Raw genomic sequence first — 19,873 nt, forward strand, 5'->3', positions numbered from 1 at the left:
ATGTTAAGTGCAAGCTTGAAGGAGTAACTTGAATAGAGACATAGAAGCCATTGAAAGTAGCAGTCAGGGAGGAAGTACCGCCCTAACTCTTCCCCTCCCTCCCCCCCCCTCCCCGAGAGTACGTGGCTATAAGTTAATAGTTCCATTTTCCTGCTCTTTCTCCAAAACCATTCATCCTCCTTCTCTCTCTCTCTCTATTCCCTCCTCTCTTCTCCTCTCCTCCTTCTACTTTAAATTCTCAAAACAAATGTTTAGAACGTAGTAACTATGTTCAGGTCGACATACTCTCCACACCAGGGGTTCAGGGGGCCCAAGACTGGTGCGTCGAGGTCGACGTCGACACGCTGGACCAAGCCAGGATTACAGTTGGGGTTTTCCTGTTGTGTGGCAGTTCAGGTCGTGTTGTTCCTCGCAAGCGGACGGGTGAGGCTGATCGTCAACCCTCACGCCTAGTTCCCTGCAACCTTTATGTCTATTGTTTGCAACGTGTTTTGGTGATTAGCAGTGTGTAAAGTGTCCTTGTAATGTCAAGTGTGTAAATACACACACTCACAAACACACACACACACACACGTGCTTGCAAACGCAAACACATACACACACGCGTGCATGGAGCGGAAGGCCCAATTGTCTCGGTAATTATAATCTCCAGCCTTTGTTTTTAACTTGTGTGTTTTATGTCCGTGTTTTAAAGTTTTATGAGATCACCTTCGTCACCACCACTATCATCTTCACCGTCATCTTCATCTCATCACATTTGTCACATCATTTTAATAATAATTACTAACAATAGTTTTCCCTTATTCGCTCTCTCTGTTTTTTTTATTATTTTATCCTTCCATTAAATTTATTCCCTTCATTGTCTCTCTTTTTCCACCCCGTTCCATCGAACACCCGTTTAATTATCCGTCTCTTTTTCACCCTACCAGCCGTGAAAGAGACGGACCCTGTGGCAGACTATCAGGCAGGGTGGTGTTGGTAGCGGTGGTGGTAGTGGTTGTGGTGGTGTGTGTGGTGGTGACTGTGGTGGTCTGTCTCCCCAGCGCCTCGCCACACACTCACGAGGACTGTGGCATCCCTACAGGTGAGTCGTTGGGTCTCTCTTGCTCTTCGTTACAGGACAATTGAAGCTATGAAGGTTGGTAACTTGGGGACGAACTGTTAACTGCTTGAAACGTTATATCAGTGTTAGTGGCTTTGTACGAATGTAAGAACGTCAATGTTATGTACTCTCACAACTCAGTGTATCTTTTTTATATATATAAATAAATAAATAACGAATAAACTCTTGCATTCCTATACACGAGTCGGTTGGTTCTTTATTTTACAATTCAATTTATGTCATAGTTTGGAAATTCTGGGTAGAATTGGTTGTGTTTGTCGTACTTGATTTGTTGATCGGAGTTGTTTTCGAATATATGTTTGTTGCTGCCAGTTTATTTGTTCGTGTTACGATATAGTAATTAACCCGAGTCGGTTATGTCTCACATATACGACTCATAGTTCATATATAAAGACGTGTGCCACGTATGCATATTATAGCTTACAAATACAGATTATACAGTTCACGTATACAGCTTATATATAAAGTTCGTAGTTGGCATTTCCTGATCATAGATCAAGCGTGCAAATTGTAACGAGAAAGTACTAAGCCAGAATGACTATGCGGCATTTGGAAGGTGTGTGAGGACAAGGAGCTGGGATACGAGGAAAAGGAGCTGGGACATGAGGACAAGGAGCTGAGATATGAAGACAAGGAGCTGGGATACGAGGACAAGGAGCTGGGATACGAGGACAAGGAGCTGGGATACGAGGACAAGGAGCTGGGATATGAGGACAAGGAGCTGGGATATGAGGACAAGGAGCTGGGATATGAGGACAAGGAGCTGGGATACGAGGACAAGGAGCTGGGATACGAGGACAAGGAGCTAGTATATGAGGACAAGGTCCTGGGATAGTTCCAGGGAAGGAACGGTGCCCACTTACCTGAACCATCGGGGATCGAACGCCGACTCTGCAAGAAGCGAGATCGTCGCTGCACCGACCCAGCAGTCTCACCTGTAAAAGACAAACTACTGTTGATATCTTCGTTGTTCACTCAGTTTACCTATCAAGACCATCATTTTAAATTACTAATATTTTAGCTGAAATATGTTTTATTTATTGTGATTGCTAATAACATTGCAATTTGTTGCAGAAGATGACTGTCTTGAGGAGATGTTGCTGGGTTCCCCCATGTGGGACGACCCCCAGCTATTGCAGGTGGTGAAGGAGGAGTTCCTGAGACCACCTGAGGCAGCCTCCCCCACAACACCTGTCTCGGAGGACCACCTGACTAAGGACGACCTGGAGATTGTGCGGAAGGTAACAGCAATGGTGAGTCTTGGTTTACATTAATTGGCGATTTTGCCTAAACTATATACATTACTGGCTTCACTTGTTTAAAGTCTTTAAGTCTTCTTGAAGAGTTTCAAAGACCGCCCAATTTGATTTCCTTCAAAATCAGATTTTTTATATTTATTTTTGTTTGGCATCAGCTTCAGTTGCGAAGATACTAAGAAAAATGTCATATTTGATCTCTTATTTAATATATAAGTTGCAGAAACGTCGTGTGGTTAGCTGTGGTCCATGTGGAACTTCATTTGACTTATAAATATAAATAGTATTTCTTCAGTTCCTCCTGTGTTGTAATTTTCATATTAGTTGAATATATGTGTGTAAATGAATCAGCGGAGGAAATACAGTGTGATTGGTTGACAAACTGACAGACTGACTGACATTGCTAGTGAGAGAGAGAGAGAGAGAGAGAGAGAGAGAGAGAGAGAGAGAGAGAGAGAGAGAGAGAGAGAGAGAGAGAGAGAGAGAGAGAGAGAGACAGAGACAGAGACAGAGACAGAGACAGAGACAGAGACTGAGAGAGAGAGAGAGAGAGAGAGAGAGAGAGAGAGAGACAGAGACAGAGACAGAGACAGAGAGAGACAGACAGAGACAGAGACAGAGACAGAGAGAGAGAGAGAGAGAGAGAGACAGAGACAGAGACAGAGACAGAGAGAGACAGACAGAGACAGAGACAGAGACAGAGAGAGAGAGAGAGAGAGACAGAGACAGAGACAGAGACAGAGAGAGACAGACAGAGACAGAGACAGAGAAAGAGAGAGAGAGAGACAGAGAGAGACAGAGAGAGTGTTTGAGGGGAGAAAAGATTATTCATTATTTATTTTTAATTCAGCAATAACATTACAGATAGGAGAGGTGGAATTTATTGTGGCGGCGACGGGGGAGTCCCCAGCACTGGTGGGGATGCTGGGGAAGACGGGACTGTGGCTCGACCCCAGACCAGAGGACCAGCCAGGTCATTCTCCTGTCCCCCACCTCTGGTATTCACACGCTTGCCTCTCCGATACCGTCCCCTACCTAGTGAGTCCTCTTTTACGGTTTCAGACTTGATATATTCAGTGTCAATAAAATTATCTGGAGAATTTAAACATTGAATAAAAAATCATTGTTTTTGAAGAAGAAATGACATTTTTGAGCTGTTCATAATTCTTAATCTGTCCTTATATACTAGCTCTTAGTCTATCCTATATCCCAGCTCTTAGTTTATCCCATATCCTAGCTCGCCATTGCGATATATGACTACATCGGCCTCTGACCTCTGACCTCTGACCTCAGAACAAGCAGAAGCAGCAGTGTATCAGCCTAGCGTCCCTACTGGTCGCCCTGGGGCGTCCCTCCGTTGACCTGGTCCTCGCTCACGCCCTCAAGCCCTCCAGTGTCTTCCACGCCCTGTGTACTCAGTACACCCATCCTGTCAAGGTGAGTACGGGTATTCATCGTGTTGACTACAAGGCCCCACCCCCTCCTCCATGGTGGGTATGAGGACATATGTTCTTCATCACGTCACGGTAGATTTATATACATGTACACTCGTGTATACAGTGTCATGTATAATCATACAAGTATACTCATGTATACAGGTAATCATACAAAAGGGAGGAGAAAGTGGGTGTAGAGAAAATACCAAGAATGTGAACGGTTGACAAAAAATACAATAGATTCCAAATAACTTTATAGCAGAGTTTAAGCTGTCATCTCTCTCTCTCTGTCTCTCTCTCTCTCTCTCTCTTTCTCTCTCTTTCAAGAGGTTAGCACCAGTAACATGAGCTTGTATTTCCTTCCGGCAGGCGGTGATGATGAATCAGATGAGTCTCCAAGACCTGCTCCTGGACCAGTACCGAGACTGTTTCGTCAATCAGTACGGCCTCGGCAACAGTACCATCATCTTCCTCAAACAGTAGCCAATAGTTCCTGGTCTAACAACATCACTATTGGTTCTCCCTCTTCCTGATTCTCATGCTCTGCTGTAAGCTCTTCCTAGTACTGGGTGCACCTATAAGACTTCCTCATGTACTGGGTGGACCCATAAGTCTTTCTTAAGTACTGGGAGGACCCACAAGTCTTCGTCAAGTACTGGGTGGACCCACAAGTCTTGTTCAAGTACTGGGTGGACCCACAAGTCTTGTTCAAGTACTGGGTGGACTCACAAGTCTTGTTCAAGTACTGGGTGGACCCACAAGTCTTGTTAAAGTACTGGGTGGATCCACAAGTCTTTTTCAAGTACTGGGTGGACCCACAAGTCTTTTTCAAGTACTGGGTGGACTCACAAGTCTTCCCCAAGTACTGGGTGGACTCACAAGTCTTTTTCAAGTACTGGGTGGACCCACAAGTCTTGTTCAAGTACTGGGTGGACTCACAAGTCTTTTTCAAGTACTGGGTGGACCCACAAGTCTTGTTCAAGTACTTGGTGGACCCACAAATCTTCCTCATGCACTGGATGGACTCACAAGTCTTCCCCAAGTACTGGGTGGACCCACAAGTCTTGTTCAAGTACTGGGTGGACCCACAAGTCTTCCTCATGTACTGGGTGGATCCACAAGTCTTCGTCAAGTACTGGGTGGACCCACAAGTCTTTTTCAAGTACTGGGTGGACCCACAAGTCTTTTTCAAGTACTGGGTGGACCCACAAGTCTTTTTCAAGTACTGGGTGGACCCAAAAGTCTTCCGCAAGTACTGGGTGGACCCACAAGTCTTGTTCAAGTACTGGGTGGACCCACAAGTCTTGTTCAAGTACTGGTGGACTCACAAGTCTTGTTCAAGTACTGGGTGGACCCACAAGTCTTATTCAAGTACTGGGTGGATCCACAAGTCTTTTTCAAGTACTGGGTGGACCCACAAGTCTTTTTCAAGTACTGGGTGGACCCACAAGTCTTTTTCAAGTACTGGGTGGACCCGCAAGTCTTTTTCAAGTACTGGGTGGACCCAAAAGTCTTCCGCAAGTACTGGGTGGACCCACAAGTCTTGTTCAAGTACTGGGTGGACCCACAAGTCTTGTTCAAGTACTGGGTGGACCCACAAGTCTTTTTCAAGTACTGGGTGGACCCACAAGTCTTTTTCAAGTACTGGGTGGACCCACAAGTCTTTTTCAAGTCCTGGGTGGACCCAAAAGTCTTCCGCAAGTACTGGGTGGACCCACAAGTCTTGTTCAAGTACTGGGTTGACTCACAAGTCTTGTTCAAGTACTGGGTGGATCCACAAGTCTTCGTCAAGTACTGGGTGGACCCACAAGTCTTGTTCAAGTACTGGGTGGATCCACAAGTCTTGTTCAAGTACTGGGTGGATCCACAAGTCTTGTTCAAGTACTGGGTGGATCCACAAGTCTTCGTCAAGTACTGGGTAGATCCACAAGTCTTGTTCAAGTACTGGGCGGATCCACAAGTCTTCCCCAAGTACTGGGTGGACCCACAAGTCTTCGTCAAGTACTGGGGTAGACCCACAAGTCTTCGTCAAGTACTGGGTGGACCAACAAGTCTTCCGCAAGTACTATGTCGACCCACAAGTCCTCCCAAATCACAAGAACTTAAAACTGAGCAACCAATAAATACTAAGCAAGGACATTGACTTCATTAACCTCTAACATGTTAACCTGTTACACTCAGGTGAACTGCTGGGATGTGGTGGTTAGGTTGTTGGAACACCGGACTCTATTCCCATTGGGTCGAGGATGCTATTAAACCCTTAGGTGCTATTATATTTAATAAAAATAAATCTCTGTAGTCCCGTAACTGCAAGGTTAGAATCCCTATATGTTTGAGTTCGTTCACGCAGTTTGAGTTAGTGGTGGTTGTGGCTCAAGAGAGTTTGTTGTTATAGACTTGGCGTGTAGGAGAAACTACTTGGCGTGTAGGAGAGACTATATGGTGTGTAGGAGAGAAACTTCGTGGCGTGTAGGAGAGACTACGAGAGATGTTGTCTCACCTGGTGTGGGATTACCGTCATGTCTCAGGCCCCCGGGGGCGTTGACACGATTTTCCTCAGAGGAGGCCAGAAGGTGAAGTGTGAGGTGGCCAGAAAGACTACTCAAATGGTCTTGATGATGTCAGAAATAAAATGTCTCCTATGGTCATTATACAGTAGATAGGATAGAGGAAAATATGAAGGGAGTCAGTACATTAGACAACTATATCGGTTAGAAAGGCGGGGTCCAAGAGCTGTGTCTTGGTAGCACAAGCAGTACACACAGACACACACACACACATAACCTGTTGTTTAATGAACAACTGGGGAAATACTCAAGGATATATATTTTCAACTCTTGAGAATTCCCAAGCTAGGATCATTAACTGAGAACACCTGGATGTACTCCCTCGACAGACAGGTATCCGTCCCGTAGCGACACAGATATCCCTCGCGACATGGGTAACCCCTCACGATACAGGTACCCCTCATAACACAAGTGTATCCCTCACAACACAGGTACCTCACTCGACAAAGACATTCCTCACCTATTTTTGTATCGTCCGCAAATTTGCAAACGTTGCCGTTCAATCCTGAAGCTGACTCGTTCGTGTACGTAGTAAACACTACAGGTTTCAGAACGAGCCCCGGGGGTACTCCCCCTAAAATGGTTCCCCCACTCCGCCTACTATTGCCCGAAGTCTCTCTTGTGTATGAAATAACCACGAGCTAATCTAACGAAGTATAATGCCTCCAATATCTTGCCCCTCTAACTAACTAGCAGCGAGGAACAGTATCAAAGGCTTTGCTAAATTCAAGGTATAAAATGCTGCAATCCTTTCCATTGTCAACTGTTTGAAATATACTTGAAAAGAATGAGAGTAAATTTGTTAAACATGGGTGGCTCTAAATAAAGGCATTTTGAGAATCCTATAGTTAATTTATGTTTGTTCAACATGCAAACGAATGGCTTTTGCAGTTATCGATTCTAACAATATTCCTGCAATTGAGAGTAACGTAATTGGATGATATGTTGATGCAACTTATCTCCCTTCTTCAATATCGGCGCAACATCAATATGCAAGACCAGTGGTTCACTAAGCTTGTCTTGGCATTCCTCAAGTACCCTGGCAGACGCTTTGTCTGGCTCTTGGGGGTGACTTGTTGGGCTCTAATGTTTATATTTCATAACTTCCTCCCTGGTAACAACTAAACTAGACAATTTAACCTCTCCAACCATTTACAGATTTGTTCGGCTGCAGTTTGTTCAAAAACAGTATTAAAGTTCCCCTCTTAAAAGTACAAATAACTTATTTAAAATAACACTCATTAATTCATGATTATCAGTTATCTGTCTCATATATAGACATCTGTGTGTTGGAGACACGTGTCTTGCCGAGGCCGGAAACCCCCCCGTTCCCCCCCTTCCCCTAATTCTATACCCCCTCCCCCCATTCTATACCCCATCCCCCCATCCAGTACCCCTCCACTCCCCCCAATACCCCATCCCCAAGATCATGCCCGTCAGTAACACTGGGCGGCGCAGGCTTCAAAAACCTGTTTTACCTGCCGGAGTCTGAAAGCAAACTGGATGCAGCCGGACTCTGGCCGAGAACGTGTAGACGCAGGGGGCGTGTAGACGCAGGGGGCGTTTAGACGTAGGGGTCTTGTAGACGCAGGGGTCTTGTAGACGCAGGAGTCTTGTAGACGCAGGGGGCGTTTAGACGCAGGGGTCTTGTAGACGCAGGGGTCTTGTAGACGCAGGGGGCTTGTAGACGCAGGGGGCTTGTAGACGCAGGGGTCTTGTAAACGCAGGGGGCGTGCAGGCGCTGAGGGGGGGGGGGCGTGTAGGGGCAGGGGACGTATATGGATACGAAGGCGTGTGGTCTCAGGGGAGTGTAGGCTCTTGAGGCGTGTGAACGCGGGGGCGTGTGAATGGCGGGATTGAGAAGGATTCCTGAAAGCGAATCAAGGGGATTGTTTACCCAGAGCGTCTCACGAATCTTAAAACTGGTCCTGTGATCGGGTTTTGTAACCTTGCATGTGCGGGCGTGCGTATGCGTGTGTGCCTACCTAGATTTGTTGTCAGGGTCGAGCTTAAGTTCCTAAGCAACGCCTTTCGAATTATTTTTATACAACCACTCTCTTCACTGAGTCCAATTACTTGGGCTGGACGGTAGAGGGACGGACTCGCTCTAATGAGGCTCTGAGTGAATACTAGTGAGTCTCTGGCTCTGCCAATCCTCCCAGGAGTGTCTGATGTTAACAAACGCACACAGCGAGGCCTAAATTACCTCTGCAGCCATTGCGGGTTGTTAACAATACATAACTTGCCCACTCGACTACATAATGCGATATATTAATATATATTATATATATATATATATATATATATATATATATATATATATATATATATATATATATATATATATATACATATATACATATATACATATATATATATACAAAACTTTTGGTAAGTATTAAGTTTCGTTTCCCCGTCAAATTAGTACATTTACTTTACATTTCGAAAAGTAGTGAATTCAAGTTCAGTTAAGTTTATGGAGATAATACAAAAGAAAAGGACAGAGTAGCTTAGGCTGTTTCTATCCATCACGAGAACATATCCCAATCAATATTAATTACCGCAAAATCTCTTTATAAAATTTAAAATTTTTGCCATAATATATTTCCAATAACTTCACTACAGCAAAGTTCATATATAACACTAAAAGCAATCTAGCTTAACTCCCAAATAATCTGTATTTACACTAACCTCGTCACTTAAATCTACATTTCCGTCCTTACACTTACAAATTACAAAATAGCAAGTTATATGTCATTACATACATATATATATATACACTACAGAATTACCTTCAGTGACACACAAGCCTTACCCCAAATATGTCCTCCTATGTGACTCTCTCGGCTGTGGAAGCTTCCCCATTCTTTGTGTAATCCACAGGAGGGAGGGAGGGATGTATGAGGTGGAGCTGGTCCACTCTCCTCGCTGGAACCCTTCCTCATAGCTTATACACTTCTCCTGGTGGTCACCGTCCTCCATATGTGTCGATGAATACCAAGATATCAAATGACTATGTGTCCAGGTCTTGCGCACTTTGACCATAAAAGTTCTGCCTGGTCTCACACTTGGCTAGATAATGACTCCTGCTGATTACACAGTCTTCCTGATATCGCTTTCATGTCTGCTCGTTGATGACACCGGAACCACTGACTTCATTTATTACCAAACAACACTTCAGGTTGTCGCTATCGCTTCAACTGGCATTTCTCGTAGAATTCCGATTGACCACAGTCCACTCACGACTTCACAAACAGTCAGCTACAGTCTGAATGTTTCGTTCTCGTTTAGCATCTTCAGGTTTTTATTGCTAGCCTGAAACAATATATTTTTCACTCGACGAATCAACCTGATACGACAATAAGTAGGGAAATATAAAAAACGTAAACATTAGCAGGAAAAACATCCAGATGTACGATGACTTCAGGAACACTGGGGTACATAGGGGTTAAATAGTAGCTTTCAGCGTGGCAACTGGAGTGGGACAAGGGGTATATGGGTATTTACAGTGCCAGCCACAAGGTATATACATATATATCCGGCGAGGAGCTCTTCTGACACTTACACACACAAGCGCACCCATTCCTAGGCGTCAGCTCTGCCACATCTATCCAGGTATGAAGTCACAGCCGCTTTTGTCTGTTCCTAGGTACAAGGTTAAGTTTTAATGCATAGTATATAATATATGTTCTGTTGACAGTTTACCTTGTATTCCTTGGTAAGTTTAAACATAGTAATAATAATAAAAATATAATTTTTTTTGTATAAAAAATATAGCCTAGGGTGTGCTAACAATGGTAACTTCAGTAGATAATTTTATATATTTAAAAAAACTCTGATCAAGTGCAGCGTTTTGGATCAACGATCATGTTATCTTCATCGTCTCGTTGAGCTTGTCAAAGTGATCTTTAATGGATCTAAGTTATGGGTCGGGTAATGTATTGCACATTTGCAATAATCAATGGAAGGTACTTTTTATTGTTAATGTATATTGAAAATTTGATCTTGTTTTCTGTACGGGTTTATAGTTTGCTTGCAGGCTGAACTAAGATCGATTGTGGTGTTGAGGAGTCGATAGATGTAGCCTCGCACCTGATCTCAAGTGTCTCCGTCTCTTACATTCCAGCATGCGTCACTTCGTGGTCTTGGCCGCTCTGGTGTTGGCTGTCTGCGTCCTGGCTCCGTCACACGCCCACCGTCCCTATGGCGGCTACGGTGGTGGCTTTGGCAAGGGACCAGCACTGGGACTGAGTTTGGTTGGACACAAGTTTGGACACGGATTTTTCACCCAACATAACTTCCCAAACTACGTGCCAGGCTTCAGCCAGCTCTTCCTCGTCAACCCCGGTGATGGCTACTTAGGGTGTAGGTACTGGTGCCGAAGCTTATATCAAAACCAGTACTACTGCTGCTCCTCCAGGAGGTCTTTCGGTTACCATGGGTAGGCCGATAAGGACATTGGTGGATCACCGGCCTGCTGACCAAACATAAACTTTGCGGATCAATTGGCATACCTGGAGAATTCGACATGTTTACAAACCAAAAGACAAACAATATATGCCTGTCTTAAAGTGTTGCTTATACACTAATAAAATGATCTCTTCAAATACTTTTAATGTGGTGGATTTTATAATAATGTTTTGGGTTTGGAGTCACTGTAACTTAATCAGATACCAAGAATGAAGATTTCCTTATGAACACTTAAGAGAAAATATTTGAAATTTTCCTTGCATGTTAACCCGCATTTCAATTTGTTTTCCTTGTAGCAAATATGAAGAAATAAAATTTTAATTTAACATGAATTTTATTTAAACTTTAATATGGAGAATTGCATAACTGTTGAAACACACACACACACACACACACACACACACACACACACACACACACACACACACACACACACACACACACACACACACACACACACACACATACACACACACACACACACACACACACACACACACACACACACACACACACACACACACACACACAAAAGCTACAGGAATGGTCGAACAAATGGTTGTTAGAGTTTAACCCAAGCAAATGTAATGTAATGAAGATAGGGGTAGGGAGCAGGAGACCAGATACAAGGTATCATTTGGGAGATGAAATACTTCAAGATTCAGAGAGAGAGAAAGACCTGGGGGTTGATATCACGCCAGACCTGTTCCCTGAAGCCCATATCAAGAGGATAACATCAGCGGCATATGCCAGGTTGGCTAACATAAGAACGGCCTTTAGAAACTTGTGTAAGGAATCTTTCAGAACATTATATACCACATATGTCAGACCAATCCTGGAGTATGCGGCTCCAGTATGGAGTCCATATCTAGTCAAGCATAAGACTGAACTGGAATAGGCTCAAAGGTTTACCACAAGACTAGTACCCGAGCTGAGAGGTATGAGCTACGAAGAGAGACTACGGGAATTAAACCTCACTTCGTTGGAAGACAGAAGAATTAGGAGAGACATGATCACCACATTCAAGATTCTCAGGGGAATCGATAGGGTAGATAAAGACAGGCTATTTAACACAAGGGGCACACCCACTAGGGGACACAGGTGGAAGCTGAGTGCCCAAATGAGCCACAGAGATATTAGAAAGAACTTTATTAGTGTCAGAGTGGTTGACAAATGGAATGCATTAGGCAGTGATGTGGTGGAGGCTGACTCCATACACAGTTTCAAGTGTAGATATGATAGAGCCCAAAAGGCTCAGGAACCTGTACACCTGTTGATTGTCGGTCTTGCTACTTAAAGGTTGCAAGAAGGTTGCAAGAAGGTTGCAAGAAGGTTGCAAGAAGGTTGCTCATTAAGGTCAATGACTTTATACAACATTTACATCAGCTAATTTAACAAGCTATTCTTAGACTTGATAACATTACAGCGCTTCTTAAAATATTACAAAAGTTAGGAACTATTTTGTTTCTGATTTAGTGAGTCCAACATCTTGTTCAGTGAGTCAAGGAAATTGATTAAGCGTTCACCAGTATTAACGTGACATTATCAAAAATACTTACCTATCTTGCCTTATAAAGTCTCTCTCAAACTGTTCCACAATTTGTTAATGGTCCAGGATGGACCGAAACGTTAGATTAGGGTCCAGGATGGACCGAAACGTTAGATTAGGGTCCAGGATGGACCGAAACGTTAGATTAGGGTCCAGGACGGACCGAAACGTTAGATAAGGGTCCAGGACGGACCGAAACGTTAGATTTGGGTCCAGGACAGACCGAAACGTTAGATAAGGGTCCAAGACGGACCGAAACGTTAGATTTGGGTCCAGGACAGACCGAAACGTTAGATAAGGGTCCAAGACGGACCGAAACGTTAGATTAGGGTCCAGGACGGACCGAAACGTTAGATTTGGGTCCAGGACGGACCGAAACGTTAGATAAGGGTCCAGGATGGACCAAAACGTTAGATTAGGGTCCAGGACGGACCGAAACGTCAGATTAGGGTCCAGGACGGACCGAAACGTTAGATAATGGTCCAGGACGGACCGAAACGTTAGATAATGGTCCAGGACGGACCGAAACGTTAGATAATGGTCCAGGACGGACCGAAACGTTAGATAAAGGTCCAGTACGGATCGAAACGTTAGATAAGGGTCCAGGATGGACCAAAACGTTAGATTAGGGTCCAGGCCGGACCGAAACGTTAGATTAGGGTCCAGGACGGACCGAAACGTTAGATAAGGGTCCAGGACGGACCGAAACGGTAGATAAGAGTCCAGGACGGACCGAAACGTCAGATTAGGGTCCAGGACGGACCGAAACGTTAGATAAGTGTCCAGGACGGACCGAAACGTTACATTAGGGCCCAGGACGGACCGAAACGTTACATTAGGGCCCAGGACGGACCGAAACGTTAGATAAGGGTCCAGGACGGACCGAAACGTTAGATTAGGGTCCAGGACGGTCCGAAACGTTAGATAGTGATCCAGGACGGACCGAAATGTTAGATAATGGACCACGCCACCAGGCATAAATGATAATAAAATTTGGACCCTAAAAACATTTTCCAAGACCCTTATAATGACTCCCTTTTGGTCGAATGGAAAATTGCAGACGAATTGAATAGCAAGAAGCTTATAGTCTGAAGCCTTGATGCTCCATATTACACCAAAGAAACTGTCTGTTCTACAGTCTTAGAACCGAAGACCATATCAGCTTCTACATGTGTTCTATGTTCCCTTCATTACATCTATTCCTCTTTCGGCTGCCTATTTTCTTACAAATTATCAAGTCATCAATGCGTCTTAATAAGACAATTTGACCAAATTTGTTTCAGTTCTATATTTAGCTGAGATAACTTGCCCTGAGGATGTGATGATTAGGGGGTAGGAGAGGACTACTGGAATGGGGCTTTAAGGGTAAGGGGGGGAGGGGGGAGGGGAGGGCTACTGGAATGGGGCTTTAAGGGTAAGGGGGGGGGGGGTAGGGGAGGGCTACTGGAATGGGGCCTTAAGGGTAAGGAGGTGGGAGGGGGGGGGGTTAGGGAGGGCGACGGGAAGGGGGCCTTAAAGGGGGGGGGGGTAGGAAATGGCTATGGGAAGGGGGAACCGTCAGGGGAAGGGTGGGGGGGGGGGGAGGTCTTGGTCACTATATATACCGGGGTCAGAGGCACACCGACTCACTCATCTTCCAGCTGCCGTACTCACACGTCGCCAGGTAAGGCTCTTCACCTGTTGCTCTCACCTGTTGCTCTCACCTGTTGCTCTCACCTGTGCTCTCACCTGTTGCTCTCACCTGTTGCTCTCACCTGTTGCTCTCACCTGTGCTCTCACCTGTTGCTCTCACCTGTGCTCTCACCTGTTGCTCTCACCTGTTGCTCTCACCTGTTGCTCTCACCTTGTTGCTCTCACCTGTGCTCTCACCTGTGCTCTCACCTGTGCTCTCACCTGTGCTCTCACCTGTGCTCTCACCTGTGCTCTCACCTGTGCTCTCACCTAGGTGCCGTGTTAAGTGCTCATCCACTTCACACTGTCGGTACAGCGACGGCCTCGCTTCATGCAGGGGTCGGCGTTCAAGACCCCGATGAGCCAAGTGTCTGGGCAAGGATCCTTTACTTAGTTCTCATATCCCAAGTTCCCAGTCCTTGTATGTTTTCATATCCCCAGTTCATAGTCCTAGTATGTGGTCATATCCCAAGTTCCTAGTCCTTGTATGTGGTTATATCCCCAGTTCCTAATCCTACTCTCCCTTCATATCCAAGTTCCCATATCCAGGAGCAACTGAGTCCTTCTGCCTTTCAACTTCCTCCTGTTAATAATCTATCTATCTATCTATCTATCTAGAGAGAGAGAGAGAGAGAGAGAGAGAGAGAGAGAGAGAGAGAGAGAGAGAGAGAGAGAGAGAGAGAGAGAGAGAGAGAGAGAGATTTTGTTTTTTCCTGCTTTTAAGACCTAAATCTTCATCTGCTACTTGAGTGACCAGTATGATGTATTGCTTCCTTCATGAGAAATTTATATTAAGACTTATTTGATTTTGAAATGAAATCTTTAACGAATGTATTTTATTGTATATACCTATATATTACTTATATTGTTAACTATAATTGTCAACAAGTAAGTAAGTTAACTTACTTATGTCTGTGTTGACAGTAAGACAGTAATATCAAGGTCACTATAACCTCAAGTGTGTTTGTGTTGACAGTAAGACAGTAATATCAAGGTCACCGTCTCAAGTGTCTCCGTCTCTTACATTCCAGCATGCGTCACTTCGTGGTCTTGGCCGCTCTGGTGTTGGCTGTCTGCGTCCTGGCTCCGGCACACGCCCACCGTCCCTATGGTGGTAGTAAAGGAGGCATCGGTGGTGGCCATTTGGGTGGCAGTGGTGGCTTTGGAGGCGGTGGTGGTGGGTTTGGTGGAGGCGGTAGTGGCTTTGGAGGAGGAGGAGGAATTGGTAAGCCAAGTGTAGGAGGCGGAGGTGGCTTTGGAGGAGGTGGTATTGGAGGTGGTAAGCCCATTGGCATTGGTGGTGGTGGTGGTTTTGGAGGAGGAGGTGGTTTTGGAGGAGGAAGTGGCTTTGGAGGAGGTGTAGGTCTCAAGCCCAATGTAGGAGGCGGTGGTGGCTTTGGAGGAGGCGGTGGTGGCTTTGGAGGAGGCGGTGGTGGCTTTGGAGGTGGTAAGCTCACTGGCGGTGGAATTGGAGGAGGCGGTGGTGGCTTTGGCGGAAGCAAAGGCTACGGAAAGTAAACCCCTATAGCACTTACCCCCTTACTCCACCCTGCACAAGACCAAGTTTACAGTTCTATATTCCACGAGAAGAAACAGCTCAGAGGATTTACTCGAGAACCACAACAGTTGGGCGGATCACCGATGCCTCTGACCTGCTCTACAACGTCTGTTTGTATCGAAGAAATATCTCCATCATTGAAATGAAAATAAGTTGAAATGAGGTGTAAATACACACACAAAGGGATGAGGCAGTTCAAGCTATTCTCACCTCGTTCGAACCTCTTATCATGTACTTGCTCTCTCGTTATTGATGAGGAGAAAAACGTGGTCATATTTTTTGTCATTCAGTATTATTCAAGAATATTTATATGAAATCTCTTAGATGGAAAATGTTAAAAAAATTTATGTTTCAATTTGTTTTGTGATGCATAAAAAAAAATTATGTATTTTTATTTTACTGTGAAATATTTGAATGTGTGAAGATAAACTTGTCATTTTTCCTTTGATTTTTTATACTCCTTAAATACAATACACTGAGAGGTATATGTATCACTGTGTATGCACTGAGAGTGTATTTTAATCTTTATTAGGATTATTACTTAAAATATATAAATAATTTAGATATAGAGCAAATTATTTAAAAACTTAAAAAAAAATTATTTTCAAAAAAGATTTTTGTTTTTCTTTTGTTGAAAAGAAGTTTTCCAAAACTCGAAGATCATTTTATGTGTAATGAAAATTTGCATACACAATGTCTTATTCAATGAATAATTACATATATAAATATGTAAAATTACATACATAAAAAAATAACAATAATATGGAACATATGTTAATTAACATATAACATAAAATTTAGGAAAATATCACTGAAGAAAAGCGTAGAAGGTTTATTAACCCATTCAAAGCCTCCACCGAAACTAACTCATATTTTGTCTAACCTACGCTTGAAACAACTGAGTTTTCATCAACAATTACACATCATCACTGACATCACCAGGACTTTTGTAGTGCACAGGAACTTTGCATTTGTTCAGATCCAACCAAATGCCTGTAGCTCAGTACCGCAGGGTAATGACCCAAAACATATTACTAAAGCAAGCAAAGAATAAGTTCATGACAAAGACAAAGACAATCACTCAGCCTGAAGACAAATGAAGTCAAGTTTAACTTCGTGAAGACAATACCGATGGCAGTATGAACGCGGAACAAACAGGAAGAGAAGAAGGTTACAGTGAGGTCCAAGGTATTGCCTCACCAAGGAACATACCCAGCGTCTGGTGGCGTCTATAGGACGTTGACCTCTTGCAGGCGTTGCAAGCAAAGGGTTTGCAACCAAATACTAAAAATGACGACTTAATTTGCGAGTATGTTTGCTTTAATCCCCATGACATGAAAGGCTAACTGTAAAAAAAGACTAATTTTTAATCGGTTCACCTAATTTGATTGTAAATTCTCTAGTCACAATAGACACACACACACACAACGCTCGGGAGACATTGTCCTAAGGGCCCGGGTTCGGTTCCCAGCCGAGACAGAACAAAATGAGCAAAGTTGATTTCATCATGTGGCTTTATTCACCTAGTAATAAATAGGTACCTGGGAGTTAGAAAGCTGCTACGGGCTACTTCCTGGGGATGTGTGTGAGAGATAACTATGTGTAGTAGATATGATGGAGAAAAATAAGTCGAAAGTCAGTACATTAGTACTGACTTTCTAATCGTCAGTAGACAACCGACGAATTAGAAAGGCGGGATTTGAGAACTAACAGCTCGAATCCTACGGGCACAAGTAGTAAATAAACACACACAACAAACTACGGTATTGGGCGAACAAATGGGTGCTAGAGTTCAATCATAACAAGTGTAAGGTAATGAAAATGGGAGAGGGGAAAATGTAGTGCACAAGGTATCCGTACCATAAGGAGTAGGAGAGAGAAAGAGATTTGGGAGTGAATATAATTCCAACACCATCTCCAGAGACACACATAAACAGGGTGACATCGGCAGCATATGAGACGCTGGCATGCATTAAAACGTCGTTGAGAAACCTAAATCAGGACTTTTTTCAAGGCAATCGTACCAGCTTTTGTCAGATCAATACTGGAATATGCAGAACCGACCTGAAATCCGTACATTTTCAAGCATAAATCTAATATAACAAAATGAGAGAGTATTGCAAGATTTGCCCCAGAGGTGAGCATCTCCGCGGAACCCCAAGGTAATTAGGGGTTCCCCAAGAGATACTGATAAATAAGCTAATTCTAATCATATGTAAAATGTATTTTTGAGCAATTTTTGTGTTTAATTTTTGGCTTAATGGCTTGGCGCTTTCTCCTGATAGTTCTACAGCCCCCCTATTATCTAGGCCTACGTCATACCTACAGCCTACACACCGTTCTGTAGGTCTGCGCCACTCCTTCATCTCCACCATGCTACAGGACTATGTCGCTCCGACAACTCTACTATGCTGTAGAACTAATGTTTACATCATTTACATGAAGGAGGGCGGCTTGGGGAGTGGGGAGGGGGTGCAGGAAGGGAGCTTTGAGAGAAGGGAAAGGAGGGGGGGGAATGGAGGGGGGGGGGAATGGAGGGGGGGGGGAAAGGAGGGGGGAGTGGATTCCCAGAGATTTTATATTTAACAGGTGAGATGCACTTCTGGCTCACACACTTCTCACCAGCATCCGTCATCAGCTGCCCCTCACACGTCGCCAGGTACGGACTTTCCCCTGCTGCTCTCACCTGTACCTGGTAGTCAAGATGACTATCCCAGCATGCAGCTGAGTAGTCATCTTGTTCCCTGTAACTTGTACTGGTCGTCACAGCGACGGCCTTGTTTCATGGCAAGGTCGGCGTTCGAATCCCAGTGGCTGGGAGTAGGTCCTTCACGTCTTTCTCGTAACCCAAACTAGTTTGTCTCCCCTACCACCTACTAAGTGATATATACAGTCATTCTGACTTTGTACTCCCTCCTCTTAACTACCTCGTTGAGGGGTGATAATTATATGTAATTCAGTAATTATCATGATGTGAGATTCTATCACTGCATCAAAGGAGGAGGTAATGTATCAGGGGTTTGATAGGGCTGGTTAGAGCCCGAAGTGGGCTGGAAGACACAGATATAACCCCAAGTGTGTTTGTGTTGTCAGTAAGACAGTAATATCAAGGTCACTATAACCTCAAGTGTGTTTGTGTTGACAGTAATATCAAGGTCACTATAACCTCAAGTGTGTTTGTGTTGACAGTAAGACAGTAATATCAAGGTCACCGTCTCAAGTGTCTCCGTCTCTTACATTCCAGCATGCGTCACTTCGTGGTCTTGGCCGCTCTGGTGTTGGCTGTCTGCTTCCTGGCTCCGTCACACGCCCACCGTCCCTATGGTGGTGGTAAAGGAGGCATCGGTGGTGGCTTTGGGGGTGGCAGTGGTGGCGTTGGAAGGGGTGGTGGGTTTGGAGGAGATGGCTTTGGACTAGGGAAGCCCATTAGCGGTGGAATTGGAGGAGGCGTTGGTGGCTTTGGACTAGGTAAGCCCATTAGCGGTGGAATTGGAGGAGGCGTTGGTGCCTTTGGACTAGGGAAGCCCATTAGCGGTGGAATTGGAGGAGGCGTTGGTGCCTTTGGACTAGGTAAGCCCATTAGCGGTGGAATTGGAGGAGGCTTTGGTGGCTTTGGACTAGGTAAGCCCATTAGCGGTTGAATTGGAGGAGGCTTTGGTGGAAACAAAAACTACGGAAAGTAAACCACTATAGCACTTACCCCTTACTCCACCCTGCACAAGACCAAGTTTACAGTTCTATATTCCACGAGAAGAAACAGCTCAGAGGATTTACTCGAGAACCACAACAGTTGGGCGGATCACCGATGCCTCTGACCTGCTCTACAACGTCTGTTTGTATCGAAGAAATATCTCCATCACTGAAATGGAAATAAGTTGAAATGAGGTGTAAATACACACAAAGGGATGAGGCAGTTCAAGCTATTCTCACCTCGTTCGAACCTCTTATCATGTACTTGCTCTCTCGTTATTGATGAGGAGAAAAACGTGGTCACATTATTTGTCATTCAGTATTATCCATAAATATTTATATGAAATCTCTTAGATGGAAAATATTAAACATAATTTATGTTTCAATTTGTTTTGTGATGCATGAAAAAATTATGTATTTTTATTTTACTGTGAAATATTTAAATGTGTGAAGATAAACTTGTCATTTTTCCCTTGATTTTTTATACTCCTTTAAATACAATACACTGAGAGGTATATGTATCACTGTGTATGCACTGAGAGTGTATTTTAAT

At 44.2% G+C, this 19,873-nt stretch overlaps 3 protein-coding genes and 1 long non-coding RNA gene across 5 annotated transcripts; 3 read left to right on the forward strand and 1 right to left on the reverse strand.

The window, feature by feature from the left end:
* Positions 1-377: 377 nt before the first annotated feature.
* On the forward strand, positions 378-11,178 carry LOC123746885 (uncharacterized). Of its 2 annotated transcripts, none has more exons than XM_045728736.2 (7): positions 378-635; positions 930-1,084; positions 2,198-2,376; positions 3,244-3,417; positions 3,673-3,816; positions 4,185-4,363; positions 10,509-11,178. In XM_045728736.2, exons 1-6 carry the CDS (start codon positions 610-612, stop codon positions 4,296-4,298), a joined length of 792 nt encoding a protein of 263 aa, XP_045584692.2. In that variant the 5' UTR covers positions 378-609; the 3' UTR covers positions 4,299-4,363; positions 10,509-11,178. The 2 variants fall into 2 exon arrangements, with proteins under 2 accessions (XP_045584692.2, XP_069175669.1); XM_069319568.1 differs by having other exon boundaries at positions 2,201-2,376.
* Positions 4,375-4,917, reverse strand: LOC138359811 (keratin-associated protein 9-1-like). The gene has a single exon (XM_069319517.1). It carries the CDS (start codon positions 4,915-4,917, stop codon positions 4,375-4,377), a length of 543 nt encoding a protein of 180 aa, XP_069175618.1.
* A 2,818-nt stretch (positions 11,179-13,996) lies between the features above and the next one.
* LOC123746886 (acanthoscurrin-1) lies at positions 13,997-16,072 on the forward strand. Its single transcript, XM_045728737.2, has 2 exons — positions 13,997-14,064; positions 15,104-16,072. The coding sequence occupies exon 2, from the start codon at positions 15,105-15,107 to the stop codon at positions 15,588-15,590; it is 486 nt and encodes a 161-aa protein (XP_045584693.2). The 5' UTR covers positions 13,997-14,064; position 15,104; the 3' UTR covers positions 15,591-16,072.
* Positions 16,073-18,219: 2,147 nt separating this feature from the next.
* LOC138359763 (uncharacterized) lies at positions 18,220-19,791 on the forward strand. The gene is made up of 2 exons (XR_011226062.1): positions 18,220-18,289; positions 18,875-19,791. It is a non-coding gene; the product is annotated as an uncharacterized lncRNA (long non-coding RNA).
* Positions 19,792-19,873: the final 82 nt, after the last annotated feature.

Source organism: Procambarus clarkii, chromosome 93, assembly GCF_040958095.1.
Source record: "Procambarus clarkii isolate CNS0578487 chromosome 93, FALCON_Pclarkii_2.0, whole genome shotgun sequence".
Lineage (NCBI taxonomy): Eukaryota > Metazoa > Arthropoda > Malacostraca > Decapoda > Cambaridae > Procambarus > Procambarus clarkii.